Raw genomic sequence first — 22,655 nt, 5'->3', positions numbered from 1 at the left:
TATTCTCTGCTTCATTAACCCACATCAAACTGCAGACAAGTGCAGACAGCAACACTGGAAAAGCCTATACAGGTATCTGCCATTTGTTCTGCATTTCCTCAGACTGCTGACTTCATTGCTAAATGGTAATCACGTTTTCCGCCTTTTATCTAAAACATGCTCTAAGCAGGACAGTACTTCTTCCTGAACTACTAACTATGCACTTGTGTCAAAAGACTTCTTTAGAAATACTATTGTTTTCTTTTGGAATGTCTAACTGCTTCTAAAAATGGCTCAATTTCTTTTAGGAAGCTCAAAACACTACAGAAAGTCCTACTGCCCTTGCCTAACAAACCGATTCATATTTTCTGTAGTTCATACTCCTGCCTTTATATTACTATATTCCTGGATTATTTTTCAGAGAAGTTCTCGAGGGACTTGCTGAAAATTATAAGCAAGGCATATTGATGGAAGAATCACCAAGTCCTGGTCAGAGGAAACACAGAGTGAAACACTGAAGGGCAGATTTGGTCTTCTACCTTCAGCTGTCACTCCCTGTTTATATCCCACACAGGTGGGACAAGGAAGCAGAGCTGGACAGTGGCTGAGATGATTTGGGAGAAGCTGGATTGGTGCACTAGTGCTTTCCTGCCATGCAGGACAGGCAGTGGCATGCACTGAGGTCCTGCACGTACCTCATCTGGGGTCATGGCACTGGTCTCCCTGCTTTGTGCCTCAGGATGTTAAAGAGAGGCAGTTTAGCTCAAATTGCAAGGCAAGGAGAGGAGTGGGATAATGTAGCTGTGGTTTGGTTGGATCCCACCCCTGTGATTCTGATGGGAACATTCAGTATGAGGCCCCTGAAAACTCAATTTTTCTTTTTAATGGGAAATGCTGCTTCGTCGCAGGGTACCTGGCCCAGCCTTGCGTGTGCACTCAGAGATTTGCCAGGCTTTCAATGACCCTGCTGCTGCAGCTCAGCTGCCAGGAAACAGCAGCACAGGGAGCATTGCAGGATGGCTGACACAGCCTGATGTCACAGCACTGTCTGCTAAACAGTCACGATTAGTATTTGTAGCTGCTGCCACCAGGATGCCCGCAGAGCTTTCATGGGTCAGCAAGCAAGGATTTTGAGGCTAATTATTATTGAAGATGACTCCATCTTGTAGGACTTTGAACACAGTTCCTTTTTTTTTTTTTTTTTTACTGATAACAAAAGTCTCTCACATGGCAGAGAAAGGATGGCTGCCTGAAGCAGGTGGGAGAAAATTTCCATTAGGGAAGAAGTCCTGGGCTTTATATACTGATAATTGTCCTGAAATGCTTCACTATTCCAAGCGAGCTTGATCCTCCAGTGTAATTCTGCAACAGAGCTGTCAGTGGGAGGTTTGCATTTTGATTTCAGGGAAAAAAAGGAATGATGACTTTGTTTTGCACAGATTATATAAGCCCCTGAAATCCAATTCTGCTTTCCATGTGCAAATAGAGCTTTCACTGCTACAGCTGGATTTATATTAGGGTTTTCTGAAATACAGTTTAGCCCACTGAGATTTTAGCACTCAGTATTTTAGATGACTGTTTTATTTGTGGGTGTGCCATTGTTCACTAAATGTATCACAAAGAAGCACCATGTTTCATGTCAGTAAATTAAGCATGTTGGCCAGCTGATTAATATTTTCCTAACACTTACCAAATATGGCTACACAGACAACTGAAATAAGGAGAAGTATTTCAAGTGAAGAACTTGGGACTGGTTTCAAGCCACCTGACTTCACTTTGGTTTTGCTCTTTAAAATTACCTAGAAAAAACCTTTTTTTTTTTTTTTTTAACAGCTGGATGTGAGCCAGACCTCTGGCTCCAGAGGTAAAGGGCAAAACCTAAAAAAATCCTGTCTGAACAGGCAACTCCACCCTCTTCCCCAAGTCAGCTTGGCCTTCTGACAGAAAGTGTGCTCTGAAGCAAATTCATTCATTGCCTTGTTTTTGGATCAAACTCAAAACTCTAAACTCACACCACAGAGAGACCATTTCCATGAAATCCTAGCATGCTATTTTATCACCCTTTGTCATGCCGTATAATCAGATTAAATTAACATTTGGACACTGATTAATCAAATTATTAATTTTAATTGCTTTTATCAAAGAGAAAAGAAGGAGCTTTGTGTGGTAATGCATCAGTGAGGGAGACCATTCTAGTCAGGTATCCAAAGTAAGAGGAGTGAAATTGTCCCTTGAGATAGACATTTGAGCCCCACCAAAATCAGTCAGAGGGAGGAGTAGTAAAGGAATCCACAGGATTCTGGCAGCAAATCAAGGTGCACATGTATATGTGCATGTGGTATGGGATAAAGAGGCTGATTCCTTCCTGGTAGTGGTTTGGGAAAAACCAGCATAAGAAGACAGACTTGGGAGCTCAGAAGTGCTGACACGTCTGCCAGGTAGATATGGCCTGAGGCTGCCCAGATGCAAGAAAGCCACCAAAAGCTACAGCAACTGATCATCTGCCAGACTTGGGCTCCTGCACAGACAGTGGTGGGCAGGAATGGTGGTGTCTCCAAGAGGTGTCTATAATATATGCTGTACTGTTACTTCTTTCCAGTGGCTGCATAAGAAACAAAAGTGTGAAAGCTCTACATAATAAAAGATCCAGGAGGATCCAACTTGATATGAAGAGTCATCTAAAATGCCTTGCATGATAATGTGAGAAGATATGGGCCAAAAGTGACCATCAAGTAGTGCTCTGGTTCATTCTGCAACACCTTTTCCATCACAGTAAATTTGGTCTATTAAGTGGATATGATCAGATCCTATGAGCAAGGCTTCTGGGGAAGGGCAGAGATACCTGTCTACAGCAACATCACCACCACCACCACCACTACCACATGCTTCTTTGCATTTTTCTAAAGGTAGGCTTCAGCTGGACCTTGGAGGAGATGGAATTCAACTCTAGGCCAAATGAAAACCAGTGGAGTCTGAAGTTACATGCTGGTAGGAAGGTATGACAGGTAAAGTAATTTGCTCAAAGAGGCAGAACGACTGGGTCATACCCAGGTAGTCAACAAGCACATGGGCATAAGATATTCAAGATACAGAGATGTATGTGAAGGCACATAGCATAGAAATGGGAATGTTTGCTGTTTAAAATGTGGTTTCTCAAAAAAGCTCAACAGACTGGAACAGCAGAGCATAGCAGAAGAGAAAAGCAGCATGTGAAGAGCATAAGAAAAAAAAGACAAAGGAGACTCACAAGGAAGGCACTAGCATTGATGCACGTACTGGTAAAGCAAAACTGAGCATTGACACACAATGGGTAGTCTGTCACTGAGGGCACACATGACCCCTGGCCCCACATGATGTGGTGGCCCTACTACCAGTCTGCTCACCTCTGAGCCTCCTTCTGATATTGGCATCGCCACTATTACTTAAACATTAGGCAGAGGGAGACACGCGTGGATGGGGATACAGCAATGTTGTTCCAGTGACACCAATCTCTGCCCATCTGAGCACGACTTAGGCATGGGTGCAAGAGGAGCAAATGAGTCATTAGCACCTCCCCTCAGTGGAAGGATAAAAGCTAAAGAAGGCATGTGAAGGATGAAAAAGCTAACAAAATCCAGCTCTCTGGATTTAGCTGAAATCAGGTTATGTTTTGCTATGTTTTAGCAACTCCAAGACAGCTTCCATCTCTTGACACAATATCAAAAAAATTTGCTCTCCAAACAGCAATTGCTGCAATAATAACAATACTTACTTTTCATTATTTAACCTCATGCTATTCATTCATGAGGATTAGTGTTTAATTAATTAACAACACTTAGCGTTTCCACTTAGCACTTTACCTCTTCAAAGCATCATACAGACACTACCTAATTAAGGGCAGAGCTCCACAGACACTTCACATCGGGACTTCCCTTTGACAGCTCTGCATCCCAGACTTGCTCACATGGTGCAGCATGAATTCAAGGTAAAGCCCTATTAACTTCATCAGTACCCAGGTAATGCTGAGGTTATCAAGCAACTATCTTTGCAAATTCTATTTCTTTTCCTGTTGCTTCTGGTTGTTTGATATTCACACAGGGATCTAATTTTTGGCTGATGTGATGGGTGATTATATGAACCTTGTGTTAGCTCTATCTACAAAACGCTCATTCATCCGCTAGTGAAAATCTTATTCTCAGTCACCTGGTTGAACTGCCTTTAGCTAGAAAATGTGTTAACCACAAAAACATTATAAAATGTAAAGTGAGAGTTTTTAAGGGAGATGGTGCTTTCAATCCATCAGTCAAATGCCTGCTATGAAAGTGCCTTTCTTGTAAGCACCCCAGGATGCTACACAACATCAATAGACAATATAAACACAAAGCTTTTATGGTTCACTTTACAATTGGACATTGACTCTGAACCTGTGAAACAGAAAGGAATTGAATTTCATGACCAAAGAGGATAATGTGCACAGGATTAAGTAGACAACGCTGGTAGAAGCAGGAAAGCAATATGACTTTGGATGCTGATAGGGAGATTTAATTTACAAATAAGAAAGTAAAGGAATAAACCAATTCTGACTAAAATCTTGTTAGCTAGCAAAAGCACTTAATACTTTATATCAATCCACTATTTTTTTTTCAGAGCCCACTGATTGACTGAGCCTTGACTCTGAGAACTGAACAAAGAGAGCCTTAAATATGTAGTAGCTCCAGCCAAGAAAATTATTCAGACAATATGGAAATAAACTTCTGATGCAGTTGAATGGGGAGAAAAAGAAAACATTCATCACAATTCAAGAACTTGTCTAGTGTCTCAGAGGATGTTTTCACAGGGCAGTGGCTGGCAGGGCAGCAGCCTGGGGCTGCTGCTGCTGCTTAAACCTGCTCCAGAAGAAAGTGAGTGATCCAAAACAGCAGTGCAGTTTCCAGGTCTGAGCGGTGCCGTGGTGTGTCACATGCACATCACAGCTCGCCCAGCTCAGTCAAACAGCTTTCTCAGGAAGCCTCTCTTGCCAGACAAGCCACAGCTTGATGGATATCAGAAATTTAAATGGTTTGGTTCTTTGAAAACTGATTGTCTTGAACAAAATCAGACCCAACCATTTTGGCACTGAAATATTCCACAAGGATAACTGTGTGTTACTATCTGCAGTGTCTTTGTGCCCAAAATGTGCTGTGTTAGTGTTACTACTAACTTCTAAAATCCCAAGAGTTTAAAATAAAAATCAGGCTTTATTATCCCTTAATGCACTTTCATTTAAGCTGCAGATGAATGAGACCCTTATTGCCATATTCAGCCTCAAGCTGACAGCTAAATACCAACCCAAGACTTTTCTGTGCATGTGTGATTGGAATTCAATGCTTGCCTTTCATCTTCCCTGACTCCCCACAAATTCTTCTCCCCTTACTCAGCTTCAGCTTCAACACTCCAGTATTCCTTTGCTCCCAAGGGAAGTCACCACTGCCCAGGCCTCCCTTGTCTCACACACCAAACAGCCTATCTAGCCCCGGTGAGCCAACATTTAAGCTGTCCATGCCCTGGCTATCCTGCAGCCTTTTCTAATGTTGACTGCCTAGGAACCATCCCAGACCCATTCCAGCCTGCCCATGTCCACTCCTCAATCTGGATTACTTCTGCATTGGTTCAGGCTGTGTCTAGTGATGTACATAGTTACATAGGAATTGGGCAAATCGTGCACCTTTCTCATTATGACTTTCCTGAAGTGTAAAGCTCAAGACAAAACCAACAGCTGTGGTCATTGCTGATTAGGAAAAGCTCCCTGTTAATTAGCACACACATTGGATCATGCCATTAACAAAAGCATTGGAAGCTACTATGGAAGCTGATTCAAGTTTCCATCTAGGTAACTGCTTCTTTTTCCAGCACAAGGCTGTCACATGAGCCCTTCTGATCACTTTCATATTTACATTTGCTGTGCATCTGTTCTAACATCTCCAAGCTCTAATGTCTTGGAGGAACACATGCTGAGAAACTTCCTGACTGTGGTCAGCTTCCAGTACAGGAACTCTGCCGGGTGCAGCTCAAGATGTGAAACAAATGCAGGCATAAAACCAACTTGGTTAAGGCAAGAACCTGACATTTGGAAGGCAGTTCTCTACTCTGGTGTATAAAAAAATAAATTTAGATTACTTATAAAATTAGGATTTTACATCTCATTGTAAATCTGTATGATCCATCAGGTTAGTCTGTTTAGTCTGTCCCATGGAGTGTTGGGGTTTCAAAGTTTCACAGGACTGTGCCATTTCTGCTGTTCTGCTCTGTCTCTGAAAGAGGTCACGGGCAGATGGCCACAGAGTAGTCAGCAGCAGATCCCTGGTGGTCATGAATGTAAATTCCAGCATGTCCTTCCTCCCTGCTTCCAGTGTCTAATGTCATTGGGACATTTTATACCTTTTGGCTATCACAGCTTCCTCCAGCAGTGAATTTCACAAGTGATATTGATTGCACTAACTTGTATGTGCACTTCCCCTGTTGCTTCGTCGGAGGAAAGTGTTCCTGCTCCTGCATCACCACAGTGCATAGCATTAGCCTTGCAATGTAGCCTGCACAGGGAGTGCTGAATGGATTGTTTGATGCCTTGGAGTTCAAGATGTCCTCATCTCCTTGCCTTGTGAAACTGCTCAGCACTAGGGTTAATACTGAAATGAAGGCCTGCTAAAGGGCAAGGTATGCTCCAGGGCAAATATGATTGAGGATTATTACACTAGCTGTATATTTTACTTACAATTCTATCACTATGCTCATTCCAACCACAGCTTTTCAATTTATTGGTTCGTAGGACTTGATAGACAGTATTAAAATATTTCTGACAACAGCATTTTCACAAGTAGAATTACTTGTCCCAGCCCAACTTGGATTGCTTACCTTTGTGGTCCACAGTTTCACTGTCCAGTCAAATGATGATGTGACAAAGAGATGGGAAAAGTCTATTGGACCCACTGCCATGTGACAATTGATTCCTGTGACAGGTCCTTGGTGGCCTTCAAAAATTTCACCAATGCCAGCTTTACTGCAGGGAGAAGAAGAATTTACATGCAGAGAGTGACTCACCAACTAGTGCTTTAACATAACTTTTCTTTACTGTTAGGGTCCTGTTTCCTTTTAAAGTTCTATTTAACCTGCAAATCTTTCTCCTTCTGCTAAGGACTTTGCCTGCAGTGGGGAAAATTAATGCTCAGAATTAAGCACAGGGAGAATTTCTCTTATTTCTGAAGACTCACTTCTACATACACTGTCTACTCCTGTAGATTGAAATAACATTTCTGTGTAATTATAAAATTCAAAATTGTAATTATACTATAGCTTATGCCTCTGAGTAAGCCATTATCACAAGGAATAACCATTAAAATAAAAATGCAGATATGTTAATGACTTATCATGGGCAATTCTTTTTCTCTTAAATATCTAAGATAACTTTTCATAGCAATCAATCAAGTCACTAGGAAGCAAATGCTTCTTCACAAAAAGTGAAGTAATTGATCCTGTGATCAGGTATCATACAGTCATTACTTTGAACAAGGGGAGATGTGCATTTCATCAGCCAGAGGCTGGAATAGCTATTAGGAAGGAAAAGTACAATGCTGTGTAAGAGACAATGTGCACAGTTTTCTTCTTCCTGGAAGCAAATGATGCCAGATCAGTTGTCAGTGCTGTCTGACAGTGTATACAGAAAAGGGAATAATGAAATCACCCTTTTAGCTAGATTATAGAAAAATTGCCCTGTGCCAGTGTTAGTACAGTGTACTGAAAGGAGAATACTGGTCCCTCATCCAGCTGGTGCAGTGTCCCCTCATCTCTCCTGTGTGGACAGGGTGACCTCACTGATGTTCTCCTGCCAGACCTTGCAGCATGTGCTGGAGCAGAGGCTGAGTCCTGCAGTATCCTGCTGGGTACAAAGGACACCTCTTATTTTATCCCAGCTATCTGCCACTGTACTCAGCGGGTAAGGAGAGTCCTGGAGCACTGACACCACCCTGGGTGTCTGCTGTGCTTTGACACACCTTTTTCCAGAGTGACACATGGCTCTTCACTGTGCTGGGCTGAAGGACACAGGAGCCTCTGGAAGTAAACCAGGGATGATAGCAAAAAGCTCCAGGAAAGACAGGCAGGAGCAGAAGAGCTTTTGTCAATGGTCAGCAGAAAGTTTCTAAAAAGGTTTGCTAAAAAGAGGATCTGGCACCTTCCTCCTCTTGTGAGGAACAAACCAGGCAAGTCTGAAAGTTCAGAAGTGAGAAATGCCCTTGGGCATGCCTCATTCATCCTAGCCTCCTAGGACTCATTCAAACCATGAGCCACCACACAGTCTATCAGTATTTGTCTAAATAGACACAATTTTGCAACACTGTCAGCAGTCAGGCAAAAATAAAAACATTCTAAAATTAAAAAAAACCCCATTGAACAAAACATATGTAAAACAGTATTTATAAAACATTGGGGGCGTGTAATAGAAGCCTTACAATCTTAAACCACTGTATCAATGTCTTTTTGGCCAACATAGACTCAGAATATGATAAAGTAAGAATTCAGAGAACATTGTGTACTACTGGTGGGGATGAGCTCCAAATCTGTCAGTGGAAAACCAAGATTTTGTTTTTTACAAAAGCCTTTCAACTTTCCCAGAGATAAAACTACTACTGCAAGCTAACAGAGCACACCAGCATCCTGCAGGTTTGCAGGGTGCCAAACAAGGAACTTGCAGTATCAAACTACAGCCTGGGTTATATTATGTGTGACCACAGTGTGAGAGAGCACAGGATTCTCTAGAACCCATGTGGCACACTGTGGCTGCATCTGTGTTATTAAAGGAATCAGGCCCATGGTGGCTTTTCTCTGATTTATCCCTGTGGAGACCGAAGATGGAGCTGAGAATGGTAAAAAGTAAAACAGACCAAAATAAAATAAACCATTTGATCTTGGTTGAAGCCTGATTACCCTGAAACAGAAGTGTCTCCTAGGCCTTATTTGACCTGTGCAGACATAGACACCTGCATCTCAGCTAGGTATATAAACCCGTACACAGCTGTGTAAACCTTCATCTCATCTCATCTCATCTCATCTCATCTCATCTCATCTCATCTCATCTCATCTCATCTCATCTCATCTCATCTCATTGATGAGAAAGAGGTATTTCTGAGGGCCCAGCCATCTCCTCTTCTGAAAAAGGTAAAGGAAGTCAACCTAAGGGTAATCATTGCTCCCCACCAGCTACACAGAGCCTGGGGTAACTGCCCCAGTATAAAAAGATGTTCAAAGTTGGGGAGCTCCTGTGCTGGTCACAGGAACATTGTTGATCAGACATCCAAGAAAAGAAAACATTGACCACTCTCCACACACACTTGGCTGTCTCTCATTAACACAGGTACACAATGTTTTAGAAGTACAAAATGCTGAACTTCACCTTCCATGACGACAGGCAGTGTAGACTGTTCCCTCTTCACTGCCCACGACAAAGTTATTGACATCTCCAGTTGGGAAAGCCATTCCTGTGACCGCCACTGGTTTGGACTTGTTGTATACCAGCTCCATGCTCTCCTACCAAAACAGATTTTTGTTATTATGCTGGGATCCTCCTTTTCTTAGTCTGGGTTGGGGTTTTTTTTTTTAACTGATTTCTAAATAATACATGGAGTAACAGGAGAGGAAGATGAAATCATTTGACCCAGTCACATTTGGTTTCTACATAAGATGTTGTAAGAAGATGCAGTGTCACAAACCAGGATGCTCCTGCCATCCCCAGTGCTGTCTGTCACACATATGAGACTGGCAGGAAGGCGCTGGTCTTTTCTGCATCATCTTAAATCAGCCAGAGATGACAGGTGAGAATTTGAAATCTAATGGTGCAGAAACTAAAGATAATACCTTAATGGTTACATTTGCCAGCCTCAGGCTTTAATAAATCAAGCAATACCCTTCTATTTACATTCTGGAAATCAGTTGTCAGGAAGCACTTGCAATATCGTGTGCATGTGAGGCATTTATTTCACTGTGTCATTTGTACCTTTGCAGAACAAAATTAAAAAGTTGGGGTCCTGTCACTACCACCATTCTAAGCATTGCTTTTCAGGGATTTTCTGAGGTAACCATAAACACTCCTTCTAGACTCCACCATCAAACTACAAACCAGCAGGAATGTTTTCTGTTTTCATTTGGTAGCTATATTTTAAAGTAAATCAGCATGCCCATTTTTCCAATTGCAAATAGAATAACCATGCAAGTTTGTGGCTGTTGCAAGATGTGTACGCTTTGAGCAGATTTTGCACAACTTTTTAGTTTTTCAGCCTAAATGGTGTAACCCAAGAATCCACAAAAGTCCTGAATGATTTCACCATTTTAATTTTTAGCTATTTAAGTGGTTATGTTCTCTATGTTTAAAAGGTCTATGCTGCTGTCCTTCTAGGGCCAAAGCCTGTACGGTTTTTCTCAAAAGGGCTTTTTTGCTGCAAAGAAAATTGGTATCCCTGTGAAAGGAGAGAGATGCAAACCCACAGAGAAATACTTCTGCTTGGTTTATGCTTTTCTTTGAAATAAATTTGGTTCTATTATAAAGGCAAAACAAGGCATGGAAAATGCATTGGGAGACCACCCCATATTTCTGTAAACATGTGAGTGAGAGAGAGAAATTCTCTTAATATGGGAGAGAGACCATATATGTTTGTTACAACCTTCTGGGGTGAGATCATCATGTAGTGTCTCTGCAGAGACACGGCCATAGGCTGTGGTGGACACTCTGCTCCCAGCGCCCACACCATGACTGTACACAAGTGCTCTGGAGCTGTGTCTTTGGAAAGTTTCAGACTGACACACATCAGCAACACTTCACTCCTCCCAGTTTGAAGCTATGGCATGCAGCTTGATGTCAAGCCCTGTGCCTCTCTTTTCTAGATCACCATGAGCCATGTGCCAGACTGCAGTGTAATGTGGGGTGTGTTCTCATCCTTGTTGAGAGCCAGATTTGGAGCAGGGAAATTCCATTGGAGTGATGAGATCCTGGAACTCAGATGTTCACATATCTGTGCCTTAGACTTTATTATTCCAGTAAATGAATATGCAGGGCTGGGATTTATCTTCTTGATGTTTAGGTGAGAAACTGTGGAAGGCATTAGGGTGCCTGAACATAGTTGCCTGGGCCATTTTAGAAGCCTCCATTTCTACTGCAGAAGAGTATTGGTTTCTTACAGTCCCAAGGCACAACTACCAGCCCCACACTGTTGCCTCACATGAGCAATGTGGTCGAAATTTGAAGTTGGTCTCACTTTGAGCAGAGGAGTAGATGTGATGACTTCCAGATTCCTCCTCCACCCTAAGATAGGACAGTTCCACGTCCCAGGGTGGGTATCTGAAATGGCTTTTCACACTTGGATGCGATGAATCACCCTCCAGAAGTGCCAGCCTCTCTCTATCTCAGTGGTACAGAAAACTTGAATTTCTAACTTAGACCTGACACATCAACTTTTAGATGGCTCAGGTTAGGATAGAGGAGTCCCACCTCTTGTGTCAACATTGAAAAGCAAATAATTCAATAGTAATTGCACATTAGAGCATGATTAGTGGAATCATTATAGGGAGTTTCTATGCAGCATTTTGAAATAAGATCAGATCCCATGATGCTTAGTAAAAATTATATTAATTTTTTTTCTAAGAAATTGTGTATAAAAATGAGTGATGTGTTGGAATAGAAAATGTACTTCTTCAGAAGATAACACTTAAAAGATGCTTTCTGTACACCTTTTTCAGCATTGGATTCTTTGTTTAGTTTCCATTATTATAATCACTAGTGGTTTGGGCAATTTTCCTCTGTTTCCTTTCATTTCTGATACAAAGGAGAGGAGGGGGGGAACAGACAATAGTAGCAAACATTCCAGTGGGGGAGAATTAGTTCTAAAACTTTTGATTTGCATTGTTTGTTCCTTTGGCTACTGAAGGCTGCCAGCAAAATAAGTTTCTGAGTTTCTGACTGTGCCTTGGAAACCTGCAGTGCCTAGGGTGTGTTCAGCAGCAGTGCAATCTAGTCCATATTTGTTAAACAATGCTGTAGAATAAGTGCAATTTATACCACAGGCGACTTCTGTAATTACCATGCTTTAAAATGGACTATTTCATTTTCACTTGAAACTGACCTATGCATTAACGTATTACAATAATTACATGATTTGTGGTAAAGGAAATGGGGTTTGGCTCTTAGCAGAGACTGCTGGAAGCAAGCTGTACTCTTTCAAGTGCATCCATTGGTTTTAGATTGTATAGGATGTGAGATTTTGGCTTTTAGGAGCTATGTTCCAACTACGCAGGTATCCTGCTCTACCAAAGACAATTTTCCCCCCCATGCTGGTGCAAACAAACCCACCTGTGGAGTTGAGAGCATGTCCAGGCTCCAGGAGCACATTTTGCCATCCGTAGAGACAGTAATAAGATTGTGTGCATTCTGTGTTCCAACTACATTCACACAATACACAGGATGCTGAAAACACAGAACACTGCAAGTCAGAGAGCCATTCTTACACTTTCACAAACAAATTTCTAATGTCTCGTATGTTATTTTAAAGAATGATTAAGTAGTCTCACAACGCCTGGAAAATATAAGACTCAGCTTTTGCCAGATAGGAATTGTTTTGGTTGGGTTTTTGTGTTTCTTTTTCATTTAAATTTTAAGAAGTTTGTTATCGAGGTGGAAATGTTTTCAAAGTTTCATTTTCCTCATAATAAAACAGCCCAGCTGAGTAATGCTGTGAAAATACAGAATTATGTGGATGAGATTTCACCCACAGGGACATGTATCATTCTACTGATGGCTTTTGACACTGAAAATAACCAGCAGAAAGAGGAAAACTGTCCAAGCGGAATAAAAATGAAAACTTTATTCAAGAAAACAGCTGCATAAAACTTGAACTCTGTCAGAATTTGGCTTGCATGCTAAATTTTTGCAAATGTACTCCAGTTGAAGAACATGAGCAAGCCCATCAATGTTCTTCAGCATTGGCCAATACACCTTTTAAAATCTGTCATTATAAGTGGGGAGTGACTAGATTTAGGGTGTTACACCTGGTTCACCATCCTGCAGTCATTCCATGGAGGCTGAATTCCAGTTAGTATGCCTAATGAAATGTGGCCTATTCCTTTTCCAAGGAGCCTGGTAACACTTTGAGCCTGAAATGTCATCTGGTATCTGATGGTGACATATGAGGGATGGGTCAAGTTCAGCAATCTCCAGAGTGAAAAATCAGTCAGACTGAACAATAAGATTTAATTTCCTTTGACCAGTACAAGTGGTACTGCTAAATTAAGGGTTAGAAATATACAAAAGTCAAGCAAATAAAAATTTAATTTTTCTGCAGTGTTTACCAATAAATAGAAGACCTGCATCCCCAGAAAGAAAAAATAAAATTTTCTCTAATACTTTGCTTAATTAAAGAAAATTAGGACCAACTTGCAAGAGATCCCTATGGAGCTTCTAGGCAACTCGATGTAGTGTCAGGAATGTAGCATTTGGTCCTGCTGAAAGGAATGGCAGAACTGCCACTTACGTCAAGATCCAGCTGCAGGTCATCTACCCAGTCAGTGGGGAATGGCAGAAATCCCCAAGAGCTCTGGCTCACTCTCAGGTCTGATACCTGAGTGGGCCCAGTAAATGTCCCCTCTCCAAGAGCAAAAGGTGCAGCACCTGTACAAACAGTGCTTGTGCCCACAGTGAGATGGATGCTGCTGAAATAGTACCTTGTGCTTGGAGGCAACCTGTACACACCAGTAAGTCACAAGGTCCATTTGATGCCAACTTTTTTCTATCTCTCAAGACTGTAAAGCACCTGATTTCTCCCTGATCATCAAATGCTCCCCAACTGGTCCCTCACATGTGTCTCACACTATTACCCTCATATCATGGACCTTCTTGCCGCTTAGTGTAAGCTAATGACCCCAGTGCTGAACATGATTACTGCATGCTGATGTGTGAAATACATACAGAGCAATTTTTTTCATGGGCTTCTGACCTCCAGTAGACCAAACAGACAGAGTAGGTGGGAGGAAGCCACAGCAAGCAGTGGAATATCTAAAATATTTAGTGGGGGAGAAAGAGTGAGCCATGTCTTTCCAGCAGCACCTCAGTGTGTCAGGCCTGGCTTTAATCAGGGCTACCAGCCATCAATTTCATGCACAATAAAACTCATGGCAGAAATGAAAAGATGTAAAGAAAGCAGATGAAAAAGACAACCAACTGTATGTAACAGAAAGTCTAAACAGGCTCCTTCCTTTCAAAGGGTTGCTGCCAGCTTGCTTTTATTTATCTTGGAAATGAAATCATCATGCAAAAAGGTTTTGTCTTAATTAAAATTTCCTGTTGTCCCAAGTGCAGATGTGTGGTGGGTGTGAAAGGAAATTAGTGAGTAAGCTGTGGGTAGAATTCTCTTTCCTGGTGAATCCAGGCAGTAATCAGTGATACTAAATTTCAGGAAGGTTTAAGTCAGGGAAAACAACACGATCTATCTGTTTCAAATAAACAAAGCAAGAGAAAGAAAAGAGAAAAATCCTTTTTTCACATGCAGCATGAGTTCAAATTATAAAAAGACTATTCAGCTCACGTATCTAGCAGTACAAAAAGTAACATTGCTAATGTAGTGTTGTCTTAATTTAATTTTTTTTTCTTGGCAGCAAGGATTCAAGCCAGCGTTTTGCAACCAGGACCTCATTTACAATTTATGTAAGTAATTCCTATGTACAAATATAAAGTAAGCAACTCTTATTGTAAAATCTGAGCACTCCTTTAAACATCATATTTCCTCCTCATGTTAGACTGTGTAAACACTTACTTATACCAATCCATGACAGCACATAAAGTGCCCATCCACGACTGAAAGTAATTTATTTATATTATTCAAAAGGAAAACATTACATTTTGTTCTACTGCAATAATAAAACTGTTTTAATATATAATTCCAGGAGGTACAATTTTGCCTTAAATGATTTTTGAGTGTAAACAAATTACTTCCCATTAATCTTTGCTTTTCCACTAGATTTTGAGTCCCAGTTGTTCAATTTTCAGTGACAGTCAGCTTCTTGCCACTAGTTTTCTGGTCTGCTACATCTCTAAATTGCACTTCCAGGAGAGACTGTTTCTTTTCATGCAGATTGAACAACATTACTGGCAACACAATGAGCAAAAACATTAGGGAAATGAAAAGCAATGTTGAAGTTGCAACCCATGGCACAGATCATTAGATAATTACATCAACATTCATGATAGTGGAAATTTAGGGAACAACATTTGTATTGTCTGGCCCACTAAGCATATCTGTGCACACCTGTAATTTTTAATATAAGAGACTTGCAATCATAATACTGGCCCCATACTGAATCTTCAGCAGTAATTCACATGGCATGGCTTCTGGAGCTGTCTTTTAACTCCAGGGATTATGTTGTCACAGTCAACTGAAAGCTGAACCTTGATCTGCAAATTCCAAACATTAGAATCACAGAATTGTAAAAGCTGGAGCTGCAAAAGTACTATCACTTTGTCTGAACCTTCAATCTGCTAGAACAAGATTATCATCTTATCTCTCAGAGTGCTTTGTCGAGTTCAGTTCCCTATGTTACAGAAAATGTGTGGTTTTCTGCACCCTTATATCATACTTTTGCATTTTTCTCCTCCTTTCTACTGTCCACTCAGGAATTGCCCTATGCTCGCTCCCAGCATGAGCTGCTCCACCTTCAATCTCTCCTGAAGAGGCTGCCCATGCCCAGACTCGGGAGGAGGAGAATGCACAAGGTGTTTGTGCAGGATGGCTGGATGTCAGTGCCATAGCAGAGTGAGGACACTTGAGCAGGCAACCCAGGCTTGTCTCCTCCTCCTCCAGCACAATATGAGTACTCTGCAGTGTAAGAGACTCTCCCATCACAGACATCATCCTTGTATCACACACAAAGTCTCTTCTTTCTCAGGCATTTGGTGTTACTGCTCTGCCCATTCATCTCCCAGGCATCACTAGAGCCCATTGCCACCATCAATAATTATCTGTAAGTACCTGTGCGTGTCAGCAAAACGCTCTCCTGCATCATTCCATTGAAACAAACTCTCCCTCAGTGTGCAAACTCTGCCCTGTGGCCCTGTCTGGAGCAGAAGATCATGGCAGGGATTTATGTATTGCTCTACAGAACAGTACATAAATACATAAATACATAAATACAAACAAACAGAAGCAAATTGCCCCACTTTTTCTGAGGGCACCAATGTCTACTTACAGGAATCCACTCTGAGACCCTCACAGGTGCCTTATCTGGTTCAAAGGAGAAATTTGTGTACACCAAGACAACAATAATGACTTGAATTGCCTGCCACATCAGACTGAGAGACATACAGCCTTCACAGTGGTCTGGCTCTCTTTAGACAATGGGGACAAGAACTGCAGTGCCAGTGTGCTGGCACATAGGTGCCTCATTCATGTGTTGTACTCAATCCTGCCCTCTTCCTTGGAAAGGAGAATAATGTCCTGACTTGATTGTACAATGTGTGATGATCAAACACTTACAAGAGGTGGTTGTTCATGTCTCAGATCTACTTTTTTCCCTTCAAGGACCACAATTCCGTTTTCATCTGTGTGGCAACTAGCATTGCAGACCCAACATGGCAGCTGCCTTTCCCTGCTGACCATCTCCTCTAAGGAGAGGGGAGGTGGTTTTTATCCTTACCGTGTGAGCAGCAGCAGACAGGGGGGTTCTCTGAACCGGAGTGCGCCTGTGGCTGCGGTTATCCCACAGGACAATCTGGCCAGAGTATGTTCCTCCAACAACCAGGTTTGGGTGAAAGCGGGCAAAACAGACTGACATTACGGAGGACTGCAGGAAAAGAGGAGGAGAAGAGAGAGGTTACATGGTCAGCCATCTTCAGTTCTCTCCCAAGGGAAGCAAACTGTAATTAGTACTTTGTATTTTAGGAATCACTGTATGAACTTTATTCATGCTCCTTGCACACTAGTAATTCTACTAAAGCAACAGCACACATGCCAAGAACTAACTTTGACCCTAAAATGTGTTGTCCCATTGCTCCTAGGGAAAATACAGGAAAATACAGCATGATGCTAAAAACCTGAGATAATCTCTCCATGACAGTGATGGTCAAGCACTTAATTTCTTTTCCAGAAGTGAGAACTTCAACTAACCAGATCCCAGCCAGAGAATGGCATTCTGGCCCATGACATCTCTTCCACTCTTTCTTCCCTAAATTTTAATTCAGGCAGCTTGAGGCAAGCCTGTGGAAAAAACCCTCCGAAGTTCACCTCAAGGTGTGCTGACAAGCTGTGTCTCATTGTTGGGTCAATGACTGATTCCTCTACCAAGGTCTTCTAAGAACAAAGGGAACCATGCTTTACTTTACACTGTTTAAGCAGAACTGAGTTTTTCTTCATCCTAATGGCAGTTATCTTCGAGTTATCTTTGTATATTTTCTTTAGCTGGGGATGCTTAGGAGCCAGGCTGGTGTGATGGGTCCCCTGGCTACCTGGTAGAGTGCCCCACAAGCCAGTATGGAGACTGTTATCTATCCCAACTACCACTTTTTCAATGTCTTTAAAATAATACAACAGCTGAAGTCTTCAAGGGAACAGTCCCCAGACCTTCATATGCCTACAAGCTTCAGCCAAGAGCAAGAAGCAGAAACTCCTTCAAGTCTTCCATGCTCTTCTTAAATAATATATTTATCTATATTATTTTATATAATTGGCCTGGATGTTATGTCTTTATTTTATGCAAATCTTTTTTAATATTTTAATGACTGGATATTTTGAAGTATTGGTATTCCTATCTGGGAACACACTTTTCCCGCTGACAAAGGATTAACTAAATTACCATATTTCATTTCCATAATACCATGGCAGACATTTCAGTAAACTTTGTTGAATTAGGAACACTGGAGCTGCCAAGCTGAACTAGACCCAGTGTCTACCTAGGTAATGGCCCTGTCTTTGGGAGATGTGCATGGGGTTGTAAAACCTTTGACTTGGGCAGATGTGTTGCCTCCTTTTCCTACTGCTCCTCATGAGGATTTCCAGTGGCTAGAGACTGATTTGAACTCACAAGAGACTTGAAACCTCTTCTGATAAGGCTAGAATTAATTATGCTAACTCTTGATGCCTATAACTAGGTTATTAAGAATAAAGTAAAACAGGAAGTTTAAACAGTTTTTACTGAATTAATGTGGCTGCCTGATATAAATTGTTTAAAGCCAGATTATATGCTAAGGGAACTTAATAGACACACTTACAGCATACAGCAGTATATTCATTACTGGGGTTTTTTGACCTGATAAGATAATCAAGACAATGAAAAAAGCTGCAATTACCTTTTTTCTTCCCCACTCTCTCTGGATACTCCTGGCTTTTCACTTGACATCTTTATACTTTCCCCTCTTGACTAACGCTTCTGCATACATTTCTCTTTTGTTATATGGTCTAGCACCTAAGGACTAGACAATTAGTGTACATAAATGCCTATTTTAGTCTGTAAAAAGTCCCTATTTTAGTCTGTATCTAAGTGCTTGAGCAGAGCAATTCCATTTTGGTCAGTCATCACCATGAGAGGTAGCTTCCAAACACCATTTCCAAAGGACCTAGCTTTACAGAAAAGAAACTCCACCCCTAAGGAACAGGATGTTGGTACTGTTAAGAGGGATTAAGACTCAGCTACACTGCAGCTGCCATCCAGTTTCCACAGATTTCCCCCACACTATAATTAAAACGACCCTACAGCACATGTTCTACATTTTATCTCTTTGTTTAATGGCTTCGTGAGTTGTTTTAATCAACCCCTCTCATTCCTTATAACTAAGCTGACAGATATTCTTACATGAAGTGAAATAGCCAGATGATTTTAAAATAGTACAGCTCCACCACTGGGTACACCCCACAGCAGCTACAAGGCTCCACATGTATTTTAAGAAACCCCAATTCAAACAGCCATTCCACAACAAAGTTCCCCAGTTTGTCCCAAACAAACTTGTGAGACTCTGAAGGAGGGCAAAGAAGCCAAGTGGACAGTGTATTTTTAAAAGTTCTGCTTTCATGGTTAGCATGTTTTTGCATTTAGAATGCCAGAATACAGTTGAATGGTCAGGATATAAACTGCTAAAGTGTGTTTTTCATAAAGTTCAAAAATAACCTACAGACATGACACGGACTTGAGCTCTCTGCACTGCTTCTAGTTTTACATCTCCCTCCAAAGCCGCTTGCAGTCTTCAAAAGGTGAAATGTTCACATCTTTTTAATTATGTCAGTATTATTTTTCTATCCAATAAAAAATTCTGTCAAATATTAGAATTTAACAATTTAAGGACCCCATTCCATAGCACTTAATACAGTGATTATTGTCTTAAAATTAATGGCAGTACTCAGATGAGTAAGGGCTGTAAGATTAAGCCCATTCATTTAACAACTTGAAAAGCATTCATTTCTTAGTCTTAATGGGAGAGAGTGGCTGACAGGTCTCCAGTCTGTCTGAACAGCTCTGTGCTCAAGGACAGCAGCAGAAACCATTCCCTGTAAGCCTCTTCTGCCCCCAGGCTGCCTCTTGTTTGCCTGTTCAAGTAGTCTTACTCCTCTGAAACAGCTTTGCCACCGACTTCAAAGGGGGAGGAACCAGCACATGGTCAGGTTTTTAAAATAACAGCATATCCTTGGTTGCACTCCTGCCACACCCTTCTAGGGAAATCTCATGGCACTTTCCAATAGCAATGGTAGAGCTTCCCAGTTTTTCAGTTAGGGACATTTTATACTGTAGGTGCTTAGTTACCTGTTGCAGAGGACAGAAGCAGCTAGTTTCACAGTATATGACAATAGCACGTAAATAAATGTAGAAGGAATCATGTCAGAAAGAATTCCACAGGGAGTTTAGTGTTCACAGCAGAGAAGCAGCATTTAAGGCCAGGAGAATCCCAGCATTATCTTTTTATGGGTGCCACAAAGCATCAGTCTGAGCAACTGTCGGGACCCACAAGAGACAGGCAAAATCGGAGTGTCTGGTCATCTGCATTCCTCTGAATTGCACTGTGCACTGAATCACTTCAGTATTTATTTCAGCCTAGTGCTCAGGTGTTTTCTCCCTCTGTGCAAATACAGCCTACTGGGTTTTGCTTTTTCTGCCTCTCCTTAGCTTTCTCAATGCCCTTACTAAAGTATTTCTGGTGCTTCTGGCCTTATGATATTCCACTCAGATGTTGTACTCTCAGCGGGGCCACGATACTGGTGCTGCTGCCTCTTCCCCTGTGCATGCTCTGCCTCCAAGGGCCAGAGGGGGAAACCTGAGTTAGTTCCATGTGGGAGCATTGCCCAAGCATAAGAGAGAGCTCAGGCTGCTAAACCTGGGGATTTTGCTCAGCAAACAGGCAATCCTGGTTCTCAAATGCTAAAGCTTCTCCTCCCAGCTGCTGCAAGTACTGCACTGAAAACATAATTAAGAAACAAATCATGAGATGTTCATTTGTTACAGCAAAGAGAGGGCTGGGCCTCACAAACAGAAGTGCTGCTCAGGCCTTGGAGAGGGCTGCAGTTGGGGGGAGGAAGGCAGCACCCTTTGCCCCCTGCCCTGGTGTAGGGTCAGGTCATCTCAGCCCATGGGGAGGAGTACTGTGGAGCACGGCTCCACATGATACCCTTTTGTTCATCAGTCCTGCTCTGCCTCCCTGCTCCTTCCCTCTCTCCTTCCCCACTAAAGCACTGATCCAAACAGGCCCCCAGCCCTCTTCAAGTGGCTGGCAAAGCTGTTTTTTATTTTAGAAGCTTAATACAGCCAAGATTTGGATTAATTATGGCATATCCCGTCAACCACAGGTACACGTGCTTGGGACAGGCAGACATTTAGCTTCTCCCTGTTGAGAAGCCTGACCTCAGTACCCACATGTGATGTGTGCAAGGCCCTGGAGACTCAGCTGTCTCTGCTCATGTCCATACGCTCCGATGGCACTCTGCCCAGCCACCAGTCAAACAAGTTCACAAAGGCATGGGTGCTAAATAATAATAACTCTCCATAGGCAGTGACTACTGCCTTCAGCCAGACCTCTTCTGCAGGAAACCACCCCCGGAGCCAGCATTGCCATACTGGTGCCATATGCCTACGCCTGACACCAGATGTAGCTCAAAACAATACTTTGTCAGTGGGAAGAAGCAATCTGAGGAGTTCACAGGGATTTCTAGGCTCCAGAAGACCAGGTTATATTGCAGCAGGCTCTCAGGAAGCTCCTGGGTGGATTTTCTAGCTGAGCACATGCATGTGAAAAAGCACTACCATCAGTGGCATGCTGCTGTGGGTCACTGTGACACAGACAACTGCAGGCAATGAAATCAACTGCAGCTGAGTTCATAGAATCATAGAATATGCGGAGCTGGAAGTGAACCATCAGGATCATCGAGTCCAACTCCTGCACAGGACCCATTAAGACTGCCCATGTGCTGAGAGCCTTGTCCAAACACTTCTTGAACTCTGTCAGGCTTGGTGCTGTAAGACTTTCCTGGGGAAGCTTGTTCCAGTGCTGAACTGCCTTCTGAGTGAAAAACCTTCTCCTGATATCCAACATAAATTCCTCCTGATGCAGTTTCATGCCTTTTCCTTGAGTTCTGTCACTGGTTATCACAGAGAAGAGATCAGTACCTGTCCCTCCTCTACCCCTCATTAGGAAGTTGTGACTGCCACATGACCTCAGCTGCTCCTCATATGGCTTCCCCTCCACACCCTTCAGTATCCCCATGGTCTTCCTTTGGGCACTCTCTAACATCTTAATGTCTTTTTTATATTGTGACACCCAAAATGTTCACACATTATTCAAGGTGAGCCATCCCAGAGCAAAGCAGGGCAATCCCCTCCCTTGCCTGGCTGGTGATTCTGTGCCTGATGCACCCCAGGACACAGTTGGCCTCTTGCTGAAGTGGCAGATCCTTTTCTGTGCTTGAGGGACTGAGAGTGGAGGGACAAAGCTGTGGTAGTGCTCCTTAGCTAAAACCATGAAAAGGTGCCGTACTCAGAGTCCTTCATCCATAGGAACTGAAGAACAGGGACTGAATCACTGATCACGTATGTCTGCACTCCTGAGGAACAAATAAATAGAGAGGAAGGCCAGAAGTACACAAGCAACTTACTCATAACCTTTTGTTCTCAGTCCTGCTCATCAAGAGCAGCATTTACAGAGTCTAAGCACTCACAATCCCTCTGAGAGCTGCCCAACCTTCTTCTGACCAGGCAGTCAGGAGACCTTTTCATTCCTCCATTGCTATACACACATTGCTATATCTGGTCCCCTATGTCATAGGGATGATATAGTTCAACTGCAAATGTGGATTAAAACCATCATCTAGAAATAAAACAGAAACTGAATTATTAAATAAAGCCATTTTTTCGTGACCAGTCATGGACTGAGAATAATCATGGAAAGTAGCAGTATCAGATCTGAGCACTTTCTCTGATTTAGGGACATTTCTCTGGTTTTCCATCACAAAAGGTGTGAGATATCTTGAAAGAGGCAACTTTAGGTGACTTTGCTTTGGCTACTGAGATACCTGGTATTGTACACTGAAATAGAGCCTGTGCTCCTTCCAAGAGTCCTGTTTGTTTTTAGTACCTGCTATTGTGAGTTTGGATATTTCTGTGTTTCATATAACTGTCTAAGTATAATTAGTAGTAATAAGAAAACAGCAGAGAGAATA

The 22,655-nt window shown here is 42.1% G+C and overlaps 1 protein-coding gene across 6 annotated transcripts in view; it reads right to left on the bottom strand.

Moving 5' to 3' along the window:
* Nucleotides 1-22,655, bottom strand: part of DYNC1I1 (dynein cytoplasmic 1 intermediate chain 1) — a 187,205-nt gene that overhangs the window by 32,056 nt on the left and 132,494 nt on the right. For all 6 annotated transcript variants that reach the window (XM_058026342.1, XM_058026332.1, XM_058026369.1 and 3 more), the window contains exons 11-14: nucleotides 16,660-16,806; nucleotides 12,329-12,442; nucleotides 9,383-9,516; nucleotides 6,850-6,994 (exon numbers count right to left, since the gene is read on the bottom strand). In XM_058026342.1, coding sequence (XP_057882325.1) covers nucleotides 6,850-6,994; nucleotides 9,383-9,516; nucleotides 12,329-12,442; nucleotides 16,660-16,806 — 540 coding nt within the window. The remainder of the gene's footprint in view (nucleotides 1-6,849; nucleotides 6,995-9,382; nucleotides 9,517-12,328; nucleotides 12,443-16,659; nucleotides 16,807-22,655) is intronic.

Source organism: Melospiza georgiana, chromosome 1 (assembly GCF_028018845.1).
Source record: "Melospiza georgiana isolate bMelGeo1 chromosome 1, bMelGeo1.pri, whole genome shotgun sequence".
In the NCBI taxonomy this organism is placed as follows: Eukaryota; Metazoa; Chordata; class Aves; order Passeriformes; family Passerellidae; genus Melospiza; species Melospiza georgiana.
The sequence above is the reverse complement of the archived record's forward strand: the minus strand, read 5'-3'. Positions and strand labels throughout refer to the sequence as shown.